This window comes from Trachypithecus francoisi, unplaced genomic scaffold, assembly GCF_009764315.1.
Source record: "Trachypithecus francoisi isolate TF-2019V2 unplaced genomic scaffold, Tfra_2.0 Lachesis_group1, whole genome shotgun sequence".
NCBI lineage: Eukaryota > Metazoa > Chordata > Mammalia > Primates > Cercopithecidae > Trachypithecus > Trachypithecus francoisi.
The window spans coordinates 147,922,634-147,936,025 of record NW_022681454.1 but is presented as its reverse complement, the minus strand read 5'-3'; the positions used below and the strand labels follow the sequence as shown (position 1 = coordinate 147,936,025).

The 13,392-nt window shown below is 40.9% G+C and overlaps 1 protein-coding gene across 15 annotated transcripts in view; it reads left to right on the top strand.

Moving 5' to 3' along the window:
• SH3D19 (SH3 domain containing 19) overlaps positions 1–7,123 on the top strand; it is a 199,023-nt gene extending 191,900 nt beyond the window's left edge. For 8 of the 15 annotated variants that reach the window (XM_033215468.1, XM_033215466.1, XM_033215465.1 and 5 more), the window contains one exon: positions 5,209–7,120. In XM_033215468.1, coding sequence (XP_033071359.1) covers positions 5,209–5,325 — 117 coding nt within the window. In that variant the 3' untranslated portion in view covers positions 5,326–7,120. Of the gene's footprint in view, positions 1–5,208 lie in introns of all 15 variants that reach the window. The other 7 variants (XM_033215478.1, XM_033215479.1, XM_033215467.1 and 4 more) reach the window with 3 other exon arrangements.
• Positions 7,124–13,392: the final 6,269 nt, after the last annotated feature.

Here is a 13,392-nt window from a genome sequence, read left to right as displayed (position 1 = left end):
GGAAATAGTCCCAAAAGGTTGAGCTAGTTTGCAGAGGTTTTTTGTTTGTTCGCTTTTGTTTTGTTTTGTTTTTCCACCGAAGAAATGCCTAATTTTTTCTTAAAGTAAAAGTAGATATTTTCTTTTCCTTCTTTTCTTTCTTTTTTTTTTTTTTGAGACAAGAGTCTTGCTGTGTCACCCAGGCTGGAGCGAGCGCAGTGGCGTGATCTCGGTTCACTGCAAGCTCCCTCTCCTGGGTTCATGCCATTCTCCTGCCTCAGCCTCCTGAGTAGCTGGGACTACAGGCGCCCGCCACCTCGCCCGGCTAATTTTTTTGTATTTTCAGCAGAGACAGGGTCTCACTATGTTAGCCAGGATGGTCTCGATCTCCTGACGTCATGATCTGCCCACCTCGGCCTCCCAAAGTGCTGGGATTACAGGCGTGAGCCACTGCGCCTGGCCAAAAGTAGGTATTTTCATGATTCTATTTCCCTAATCCACAACTGGACCATGGTCAGAGGAAAGTACTTTGGGAACAGTGCTAGAAGAAGGAGGGTGGATTTAGTAGTCACTGCTGTAAAAATAGCCTGTGTCAGACAGTGGTAAATTCTCTAGCATTGAAGATATTCAGTCAGAGGCAAGGATGCTATAGAAAGAATTAACATATCAAGGAATGATTGGACAAGGTGTGGTTTAAAACAGTGGAGAGCCAAACAGGGTTTTCACTTGCCTACAACAAGAAGAGAAAAAGGCCAAGTACAGTGGCTCACACCTCTAATCCCAACACTTTTGGGAAGCCAAAGCAGGAGGATCACTTGAGGTCAGGAGTTTAAGACCAGCCTGAATGGCCGGACGCAGTGGCTCATGCCTATAATCCCAGCACTTTGGGAGGCCAAGGCGGGCAGATCACAAGGTTAGGAGATCGACACCATCCTGGCTAACACAGTGAAACCCCGTCTCTACTAAAAATACAAAAAAAAAAATTAGCCAGGCGAGGTGGCGGCGCATGTAGTCCCAGCTACTGGGGAGGCTGAGGCAGGAGAATGGCGTAAACCCGGGAGGCTGAGCTTGCAGTGAGCTGAGATCCGGCCACTGCACTCCAGCCTGGGCGACAGAGCCAGACTCTGTGTCAAAAAATAAAAAATAAAAAAAATAAAAAATGAAAAAATAAAAAGACCAGCCTGGTCAACATAGCAAGACCCTATCTCAACAAAGAAAAAGAGGAAAACAAGGCAATACCGGAATCAGGTATGTGCAGCCTTTGTTGGGGTAAGAGGGGGATACCTTGACTGAAATATGTCAGCATAAGGTTGCTAGCTTCCTATTTTGTGATGGAGTTTTACTTTATTCTGAATAATAAAATTATTGCATCTTTTGTATTAAATGTCATTTCTGTTATAATATATTGTTAGCAGATAATAGATATCTTTCTTTCTTTCTTTCTTTCTTTCTTTTTTTTTTTTTTTGATGGAGTCTTGCTCTGTCGCCCAGGCTGGATTGCAGTGGCACGCTCTCAGTCTGCCTCCTGGGTTCAAGTGATTCTTCTGCCTCAGCCTCCCAAGTAACTGGGACTAAAGATGTGCACCACCACACCTGACTAACCTGACTAACTTTTGTATTTTTAGCAGAGATGGCATTTCACCATATTGGCCAGGCTGGTCTCAAACTCCTGAGCTCAAAGTGATCCACCCCACCCCCAGCCTCCCAAAGAGCTGGGATTACAGGCATAAGCCCCCTCACCCAGCCATAAATGATAGGTATTTCTTATGCTGTAGCTATGCAAAATTAAAAATTCATAACCTTCTATCAGTTCCCTTTTTTCCTTTAAAGTCTTGATCTTTAAAATAAAATTTAAAAAAAAAAAAAAAAAGAAGAAAGAAAACTGTTGCCTTAGTCCTTGAGAGTCAGTGGCTCGAAATGTATTCCTTTTATCTTTACATAAACTTACTGCAAGTGAAAATCTGAATTCAAATTTCTTGGATGTTGTTTTGGTCTTCATTTAAACTATGTCAATATAAATAACAGAATGCACAGTATCTCCCAGAAAACAGGTTATCTTCATTTCATTTTACAAGTGGTTGTCCATAAGATAGTTCTAGAATTGTTGTTGTTGTTGTTGTTATTAAGGGATTCTACACTGCTTTCAGTTTTATTAAATATCCACAGAATGTTAATAGATAAAACTGATTTTTTTTTTTTTTTTTTTTAGAGAAGGAATCTTGCTCTGCTGCCTAGGCTGGAGTACAGTCAGAGGTGCAATCTCAGCTCACTGCAACCTCTGCCTCCTAGATTCTAGCAATTCTCCTGCCTCGGCTTCCTGAGTAGCTGGGACTACAGGCATGTGCCACCACTCCCAGCTAATTTTTTGTATTTTAGTAGAGACGGGGTTTCACTGTGTTGCCGGGCTGGTCTCCAACTCCTGAGCTCAGGCAATCCATCTGCCTCAGCCTCCCAAAGTGCCAGGATTACAGGCGTGAGCCACTGTGCCCAGCCAAAACTCATTTTTAAAAATAGTCCTAGCCTGGCTGGGCACAGTGGCTCATGCCTATAATCCCGGTACTTTGGGAGGCCAAGGCAGGCGGATCACCTGAGGTCGGGAGTTCAAGACCAGCCTGTCCAACATGAAGAAACCCCGTCTCTACTAAAAAATACAAAATTAGCCAGGCGTGGTGGCTCACGCCTGTAGTCCCAGCTACTCGGGAGGCTGAGGCAGGAGAATCGCTTGAACCTGGGAGGCGGAGGTTACAGAGAGCCGAGATCGCACCATCACACTCCAGCCTGGGCAACAAGAGCAAAACTTCGTCTCAAAAAAAAAAACAAATAGTCCTAGCCCTCAGGAAACTGACATGGTATGTAGGTTTGGACCAGACCTAAAAAAATAGCTTCAGTTAACTATTAAATTATAATTTAGGAACCAGAAGGAACTTATTTATAACAAAAACTTTGAATTGCCAGAATTTTTACAGATTTTAGCAGAGCAGCATAAATTAATAACATCTGATAGCATGTTTCCTTTCCGTTTTCCATAAAGAAAACCCTTAAATCAAGCCACTTTTTTTTTCCAGAGGGTAATGTACTAAGGCTACAAATAAATCCAGTTAGCCTGATAAAGGTATTCTTAACAGTAGCCAGAGTCATATTGGACCATTGTAGCATCTTAAACACAGATTCTAAGAAATGTTTAGAAACCATAAAGAACAAAATAGTTATGTCTTCGTCTGCTGAAGGAATTCTAATTTGCACATGAATAAGACACACAGCCCCTTTGACTAACCCGATGAAGATAAATCAGTGTCCTGAGTCAAGGTGAAGCTCTTTAAAATGGGAAAAAATGCAAATTTGATATTGGGGCCATGGCAGGAGAATCGCTTGAACCCAGGAGGCGGAGGTTGCAGTGAGCCAAGATTGTGCCACTGCACTCCAGCCTGGGCCACAGAGTGAGACTTCGTCTCAAAAAAAAAAAAAAAAAAAAGATACCGGGGCCATAGGAGGAATGTGATAAACCAAATGGTAGAGGAGAAATGCCATTATGTACAAGAATAAATGTAAAGTGCAAAATGCTCTGGGTATTGATAAAAGGCAATTATAGTAAAAGCCTTTCTAAGTAAAAAGGACCATTGTAAAATGTGGCAGCCACATAGTCTAGTGGTTAGGAATACAAGCCCTGGAATCGCACTAGATTTGAAATCTGGTTCTACCACTAACTAGACATGCGACACTGGCAAGTTATAATCTATCTGAGTTTTGGTTTCTTTTTCACTAAAATAAGGAAATCTATAAAAATATATCTCAGCCAGGGGCAGTGGCTCACACCTGTAATCCCAGCACTTTGCGAGGCCAAGGCAAGTGGATCACAAGGTCAGGAGTTTGAGACCAGCCTGGCCAATGTGGTAAAACCTCGTCTCTACTAAAAATACAAAAAATAGCTGGACGTGGTGACGGGCACCTGTAATCCCAACTACTTGGGATGCTAAGGCAGGAGAATTGTTTGAACCTGGGAGGCAGAAGTTGCAGTGAGCCTAGATTGCGCCACTGCACTCCAGCCTGGGCAACAGAGCGAGACTCTGTCTGGAAAAAACAAACAAACAAAAAAATCTCTAAAATGAGGATAACATAATACTCATCTCTAGGACTGTGGTGGTGTTTACATAAGTTAGTTCCTGTGAAGTACACAGAATAAGACAAGGCATACAGGAAGCACATGACTCACTCATCTCCAAGTCTTTGCCTTTATGACACCTTCAGTGAGGCCCTCCCTTGATGGCCCTAATGAGTTGGCAATCCCATGCTTTCTGTCCTCTTCTGCCAGCTTATTTGCCTTCCCGTTGTAGAATGAGGGAATATTAATTGTGCCCAGAAAAGTGTCTGACACATAGTGGGTACTCAATAAATAATCGTGTGTGTGTGTGTGTGTGTGTGTGGTAACTAATATTATCTGTTCAAGAGGGATTTTAGATTAGGAGTGGTGAATTTGAGAGGCACAAAATATAAGCAGGAAAATCAAAGTGCAGCAAGGGTGGCAATGGCAAATGAATGAGATTTAAGGAATAGAGGCATACAAGCAAAGGGCATCATTAGGTATAGATCATCTTTGTCATTTAATCTCTCAGCAATCAAGACAAATGAGTTCTATAGAGATTATTCATGCAGGCCGGGCGCGGTGGCTCAAGCCTGTAATCCCAGCACTTTGGGAGGCCGAGACGGGCGGATCACGAGGTCAGGAGATCGAGACCATCCTGGCTAACACGGTGAAACCCCGTCTCTACTAAAAATACAAAAAACTAGCCGGGCGACGAGGCGGGCGCCTGTAGTCCCAGCTACTCGGGAGGCTGAGACAGGAGAATGGCGTGAACCCGGGAGGCGGAGCTTGCAGTGAGCTGAGAGCCGGCCACTGCACTCCAGCCTGGGCGGCAGAGCAAGACTCCGTCTCAAAAAAAAAAAAAAAAAAAAAAAAAAATAAAAAATACAAAAAACTAGCCGGGCGAGGTAGCGGGCGCCTGTAGTCCCAGCTACTCGGGAGGCTGAGGCAGGAGAATGGCGTGAACCTGGGAGGCGGAGCTTGCAGTGAGCTGAGATCGGGCCACTGCACTCCAGCCTGGGCGATAGAGCAAGACTCCGCCTCAAAAAAAAAAAAAAAAAAAAGATTATTCATGCTGCCCTAGGTAGACCACTATTTACTATGCTTATTCTCAACAGAAACCAATAATTCTAACTCCTTTTGTCTTACAGGCTGGAGATATAATAACAGAGCTGGAATCTGTAGATGATGACTGGATGAGTGGAGAACTAATGGGAAAATCTGGAATATTTCCCAAAAACTACATACAGTTTCTACAGATCAGCTAGAGGAGAAGCTTGACTGTGTTCCTTGGCACAAGAACTCACTTGAACTATCACCTTGACTATCAGATATGTTTTTGCACTATTTTTTTTAACTGAAAAAGAAATATCTAAGCCGTACATGGTACACTAGAATTTTCTGAAAGCAGAAAACGTCTAGATTTTGTAGATAGTTTTCATTACAGTACAAACATGCACATGGAAACCCATGAGCTAGGGTTCTACCGAGGAAATCATCTAGTGGGATGAGCAAGGCGAAGGGAAAGCATCTGGTGGCATGCATGGCAGCATGGGGAGGCTTACACGCAGAAGTTGCACATGGACGTCTGTTTTAATCAGCACAAGTGAATTAACCATGCTTCTTCATTTTTTTTACTTTAGTTTAAAAAGAGAACATTTAATATTCTACATGCTGTAACGACATGGTTAGCAATCTAAATTTCATTTTTGATATTCAAATTAATTCTTACAGCTTGAGCATATCAACCTTATTACCAGAGCAAATCCTTCCTTCAGGTGGGAGTTTACCAACTAGTTGGAGCATTTGTAAGCACATGGTGAAATCAGCCCCTGCCCACCAAAATAATCCTTATGTTACCAAGTGATTCCCATTTGTCTAAGGATTTGAAGGGGGTCTAAATTGGATGTATCTTACTTAGTCTAAAGAACCAAAACCATCCCTGAAATGCCTTGCTAATACAACTAATCCTTCCATATATGTGCCATACTTATTTTTTTCCTCAGTGTATACTTTATGTTAACAGAGTTATTACAAAGCACATTTCCTGAATCTGCAATCATTCCTTTGACAATTACTGGACCCAAAGGAAAATTCATTTTCTTTGCATTATTTCAGTAATATATAAAAATTGTGTCTTGTTATAGTAGTACATTATGAATCACATATAAAATCTTAGAATACAGAACAACTGTTAAGATGGAAAACAGTGCCACACCTCCACAGCTCATTTCTTTGTGATATAATCAGAATGAAAAATAAGAGGACAGAAGACTGATACTTTTTTGTTTTATTTTTTCCCTAGCTCATCCCTGCACAATTATTAGAGTAAATGAAAAACCATTTTCCTGCTTTCCATTGTTATAAATTCTAAGCTTAAGATAAAAGTGGTTCTTTACATGACTGAATCAATTACAGTTTATGGACTAGAGCCAAATAGGTTGAAGACAATCTTTCAAACAGATCAATGGAATAGAATTTCATTGGAAATGTGAAACATTTTCCCAACAATGTTCATGACCTTCTTCTGTTTTTGAGAAGAGTTTCATATGCTGGACCACATTTTAGCTTTTATTGTTTTTTTTCCCCATTGTCCAAAAAGTTAGGCAACCAATGACCACACTTTTACATGAATACCACCTGGAGTTCTGCAAAGAAGCTAATATTTACTTGGTGTTTGACTAAAGTTATCTCCCCATTCTGTGGTTACATTTTATTTTGGACTATGGGGACTTCTAATACGTTTTGGTGAAGAAGAGAGTATAAAGAAAATTCTTGTCAAATTTCACTCAAAAGTAATTTCATGAGAAATCTATTTAAAGCATTATCCAAATTAAATTATCATTTGCAGCAAACTGTACAACAGCAGGAAGGATATGGACTGGAACATGAGGTATATATCTTTGCCTTTATAATTTTAACATCTTATATTGAAGATTCTGAAAACCTATCTTTATTAGAGGAAAATCTCCATCTTAAATTTTGGCCTTCTGTCAGCAGAATGATAAGTGCAATAGTTGTAAATCTACTTGACACTGTAATAAACTGAACTGAACTTTCAAAGTCCCTTTCTCATACTAGACTGAGTTTTTTGAGAATGGAGGTGGTAGTGATATATATATATATATATATATATTTTTTTTTTTTTTTTTTTTTTTTTTTCAGACAGGGTTTCATGTTTCATTCCCTTTGACCAGGCTGGAGTGCAATGCAATCTTGGCTCACTGCAACCTCTGCCTCCTGGGCTCAAGTGATTCTCCTGCCACAGCCTCCTGAGTAGCTGGGACTACAGGCACATATCAGCGTGCCCAGCTAATTTTTGTATTTTTTTTTTTCTTTTTGTAGAGACAGGGTTTCACTATGTTGCCCGGGCTGGTTTCAAACTCCTGGGCTCAAGCAATCTGCCTGCCTCAGCCTCCCAAAGTGCTGGTATTACTGCACCTGGCCTGTGGTATCTTACTTATCTTTGTATCTCTAGTCCTTTGCACCATTCAGGCTCAATAAAGGTTGGTTGGTGGGCTGGGTAGGTTGGTTGGTTGGAGTGGATGGATGCACGGATGGATGAATGGATGCATGGATGGATGGATGGATGGATGCATGGATGGATGGATGCATGGATGGATGGATGGATGGATGGATGACTTTCACATACAGCGATACTATCTTGGATTCACTCAGTATCTTTCCACTTTAATTTTTGACATAAATCTATACTGAAACAAAATTCACAGTTTTATGTCATTTCACTCTCATATTCTATTTTGTGCTTGCCACTCATTACCCACCCAACCGACAGGAAGCAAAAAGCTAATATATGGGCTCTCATAGGTACTTTCTTATTCTGCATATTGATTGAATTCAAGGCAAGACTGACCATGTTTAAGGAGAAACATAATTTTTATACTCAGTGAATTTTATGGGAGAGAAATAGGAATGCATTCTGTTTCCTTTCAGGAATTTTAGGTTAAAATCTAAACCTCCTCAAACTAGAATCTCTTAATCCTTTTTCTTTGATAAGTTAAACCTAGAGAAGCCTTTCCTAGCAAGCAGACTCAAGTGAAAAAAAACCTAGAGAAGCCATTTAATATATTATTCTTATCCTTTGAACACTAAAAGCATTTTTCTTTAAAAGATGCCCTTGTTTACATGGCTGGAAGGGTAATGGAATATATCTGTCATTGTGCTCATAGAAATCACAGGTCTTGAATTCAGTCTGTAATATTCAAAATGAAAGAAAGTGTGCTTATCAGAATTTATTAGTAGAACTGGCATTTGAAAAAAAAATCATTTTTCTATAGGGTTGTAAATCAGTACTCCTAACAATCATCACTTAGTTTTTACTCAGTTTCTTAAGCTTACCTAAATATACCTAGAGAAAATAATGATGACTATATGGACTAATTATAAGGTGATATGTTCACTTTGGTATAATCATTAATGGTTTATTTCTTTTAATTAATGTAAAATGCACATGAGCCATATGATTCATGATTCAATGTCATTTTGAATGCCATTGAATGAATTCTTCAAAGTGAATTTTTTTTTTTTTTTTCGAGACAGGGTCTCACTTTGTTGCCCAGGTTGGAGTGCAATGGCATGATCTCGGCTCACTGCAGCCTTAGACTCCTGGCCTCAAGTGTTCCTCCCACCTCAGCCTCCCAAGTAACTGGGACTATAGGCATGTGCCACCATATCTGGCAAACTTTTTGTTTTTCATTTTATTTTATTTTATTTTATTTTATTTTATTTTATTTTATTTTATTTTATTTTTTGAGATGGAGTCTTGCTCTGTTGCCCAGGCTGGAGTGCAGTGGCACGATCTGGGCTCACTGTGACCTCTGCCTCACAGGTTCAAGTGATTCTCCTGTCTCAGCCTCCTGAGTAGCTAGGATTACAGGCACGCACCACCGTGCCTGGCTAATTTTTTTGTATTTTTAGTAGAGACCGGGTTTCATCATGTTGGCCAGACTGATCTTGAACTCCTGACCTCAAGTGACCATCCGCCTCGGCCTCCCAAAGTGCTGGGATTACATGTGTGAGCCATCGCATAGAGCCTAATTTTTTATTTTTTGTAAAGATGGAGTTTCACCATGTTGCCCAGGCTGGTGTTGAACTCCTGGGCTCAAGCAGTCTTCTCGCCTCAACCTCTCAAAGTGCTGGGTTTGCAGGCGTGAGCCACCTTGCCCAGCCAACTGAATTTTTTTCAGAACTAACGTGAAGTCATTTTCTAACTTGTGCCTTTTTACTTCACTGTAATTATAGAAGGAAAAAAATAGAAAGCCTGACTCAGAACACCACCACCATCTAGGGGCCTCTCTCTTAATTGCGAGCTCATCCTGTTACACCACAGAAGAGAGCCCTTGGAGACCAGAGCTCAACTTGCAGAGGTTAAATCATTTGCCTAAGGTCACAGTTACTTGCAGAGCCTAAAGTAAAACCTGTCTCTGTGGATTTCCAATCGAGTTCTTTTTCCATTTATTATGGCAACGTGATACATTTCTCTTTAGCAGTTAAACAAGAAGAATTGATCTGTTTCGTTGTCCTGTAATGGTTGTAGCCTCTAATACTTAATGATTAGAAAGAATTACACAGTATGTATTAAAGCCTTGAAGTTTTATCCTTCAGGAAGAAAAGTCCTGTCAGCTTCTCGGTTTTGTGTGGACAATTTATATTGATGTCACCTAGAAACTGAAACATGAATGGATCCACTAATGGGGATTCCTTTTAGTCTTTAATAGAAAATATTCAAATTTTTAGAACATCAGATCTTGTACAGCTGTATTTTGTAGAGCTGTACCCTTGGTAACAGTAGAGCAATCATAAATCTAGATTTTCATTAAAATATAACACAAAACACTGTATAAGTATATTGGAGTCTAATAGATTAACCAAAGCACTGTTAAGCTAACAGATTTATATTTCAGAGTCTGAGACGTATTCTGATTTTTAAAGGAATTCTAATTATATGTATACCACGGACTATTTATCTTCAAGTACTGTAAATTAGGCAATAATTAAATATTTTTTAGGAGAAGTAATGTTTTATATTCATAATTCTGGCAGGAATATTACCTACTGGTTGTCTGTCTGTGTTTCACAAAAATTAACTGACAATACCAAAATATTGGCCTCTGGCAGAGCACTATGACTCACACCTGTAATTCCAGCACTTTGGGAGGCCAAGGCGGGTGGATCACCTGAGGTCAGGAGTTCAAGACCAGCCTGACCAACATAGGGAAACCCTGTCTCTCCTAAAAATACAAAAATTAGCCAGGCTATGGTCACACGGGCCTGTAATCCCAGCTACTGGGGAGACTGAGGCAGGAGAATTGCGTGAACCTGGGAAATGGAAGTTGCAGTGAGCTGAGATTACACCACTGTACTGCAGCCTGGGTGACAGAGACACTGTCTCAAAAAAAAGTGTGTTTGTGTATACATATATGTAGGTATGTGTATATTTATATATGTATGCATGTGTATATGTATATATACATGTATGTATACATGTATACACGTGTTTGTATATATACATGTACATATACGTATGTGTGTATACACATGCATATACATACATATGTATATACATATACGTATACACAAACATGTGTATACACATACACATATATACGTATATATACATATACATATCAAAAAAATAATACGTATCAAAAAAATAATAGGGCTGGGATGGATGTTACACACTTCGAGGAATTGACACCTGCAATAATTTTTCTACCTTGACTTCTTTTTTTTTTTTTTTCCTGAGCCGGCGTTTTGCCCTTGCTGCCCAGGCTAGAGTCCAATGGTGTGATCTTGGCTCACTGTAGCCTCTGTCCCCAGGTTCCAGCAACTCTTGTGCCTCAGCCTCTGGAGTAGCTAGGATTAGAGGTGCCTGCCACCACGCCCAGCTAATTTTTTGTATCTGTATTTTTATTTTTGAGATGGAGTTTCACTCTTGTCAACCCAGGCTGGATTGCAATGGTGTGATCTCGGCTCACTGCAACCTCTGCCTCCTGGGTTCAAGCAATTCTCCTTCTCAGCCTCCCAGGTAGCTGGGATTACAGGTGTCCACCACCATGCCCAGCTAATTTTTGTAATTTTAGTAGAGACAGGATTTCACCATGTTGGTCAGGCTGGTCTCAAACTCATGACCTCAGGTGATCCACCCACCTTGGCCTCCCAAACTGCTGGAATTAAAGTTATCAGCCACCGTGCCCAGCCAATTTTTTGTATTTTTAGTAGAGATGGGGTTTCGCCATGTTGGCCAGGCTGGTCTCGATCTCCTGGCCTCAGGTGATCCACCCACCTCACCCTGCAAAAGTGCTGGGATTACAGGTGTGAGCCACCGCACCCGGCCCTACCTTGACTTCTTAAATGATCTTAGCAAATGGCAACCCATCACCCTTCATAGCTGTCACAGTTGCATTGCCGATCACAGCATTATGTCAGAGAATTAATGACTCATTAAATTGGTATGACTGGATATTTAAAGATATTAAAGATTCTTACTGAAATTTGGAGTTGTGTTAATAGGATTGTGGTTACATTTCTTTTTAAATCATTTTAGAGATACATGATGTAATATTTACTTTTGATATGTTCAATTTGCTTCAAATAATTGGGGAGGAGAAATTGACAGGAACTGTGCAGTGTTAGCCATTTTACGCAACTTGTAAGCTAAAAAGTTAGTCTGTCATGGTTTCATGGATGTTAGCAGAAGACATAAGACTTCTGGGCCAGGAACAAAAGACTTTATCACTCACAGCAAAAGTGAGAACCAGAGTTTCATGTTCTTATGTGTCAGTTTCCTATACCCCCCCAAATCCCGAGGAGGTGATGCAAAGGGCCCATTATGCAGTGAGTTGTGTGACAGGAGAGGAACACTGAGATCTACTACTTTTATAGCAAGTGGAAGCAAGCTTGCTTTTTTCCTGGGGGAGACATTACCTCATCCTTCAAGGTTGCTCACAAGGGTGCAAAAACAGCCCTGAGAAGTGGCCAGGGTAAAGAACAGTCAAGGGATTGTATTCTTGGCACACTCAGCAGGAATGTGCAGAGACACTTGGGGTCTACAGTACATTGCCTCTGTCACTATTCACTCCTCAGCCTGACACATTCTTGGCCAAACTTAAATTTTTACACAAGCGTGCTTCTCTGACAACCAACCACTTCGATTAATCTAACAAATAGAAGCCAGAACCAAATCCACTCAATTTGTCTCATATGACGTTTAATTAAGTCTATTATCAAGACTCAAAGCAGCAGATGAAGCCAACCTGCAGTATTGATCTCAGTCTTCCTCTCCAGGGTCCCAGACAGCTCACTGTGAATAAATCTCAGGGAGTACCAGTCCGATTTTAGGCAGCCATGAGGTATTCTAGGGCCAGGGTATTTTACTCATTAAGACCTGCACGGAGAGTTTAAACTGGTCTGTTAATCTCTGGTGTCATGGCAATAATTAGACAATCAATGGGCCAGAAAGTGACCCCTGTCCTTAATGGGGAGACATCTCATGACCCATTTTTCCCCTACATACAAAAATATAACCGCAAAGGACACAAGTCACTTTGGTTCAGGACTCGTTGCTAAACCTGATTTGTATCATCACATTGGTTAAGTCACAGGGGCAGTGTCACCAAATAGCCATATATGGTATTACCCAAGACCACTCAGGCATGGAAAGCATACGATCAGTCAGATTGAATCAAGGTTGTGTTGGTCCTGATGTCTGTATACATTCCAATTTGGGTGCTGTTGTTGATGATATCAGGCACAGCAGAACAGTGCAGGACTGACCATGTCCACAGAGATTTTCTGTTTTCATAGCACATTTCATAGTGGTCTGGACAAACCCAGCAGCAGGGTAGACTGTTAGCTGCAGCTGCCACTTGATTCAGGTAGTGGTTTTGAATCAAGGGCAGTGGTTCCAGCTGGGGGCAGTTTTGCCCCCCCCCCCCCCAGGGGACATTTGGCAATGTCTGAGCCATTTTTATTTGTCACAACTAGAGGGAAGGTGCTACTGGCATCTAGTGGGTACAGGCTAGTGTAACTGCTAAACAATGAATTATCCGGCCTAAAATATTAATAGTGCCAAGGTTGAGAAACTGACCTAGGGAACAAATTGTGCATTAATGATTCCCCTTCCAGCTAGGCATGGTGGTTCACACCTGTAATCCCAGCACTCTGGGAGGCCAAGGCAGGAGGATCCCTTGAGCCAGGAGTTTTAAGACCAGCCTGGGAAATACAGTGAATACAAAAATAAATACAAAAAATACAAAAATAAAAAATTAGCCAGGCGTAGTGGCATGTGCCAGTAGTCCCAGCTACTTAGGAGG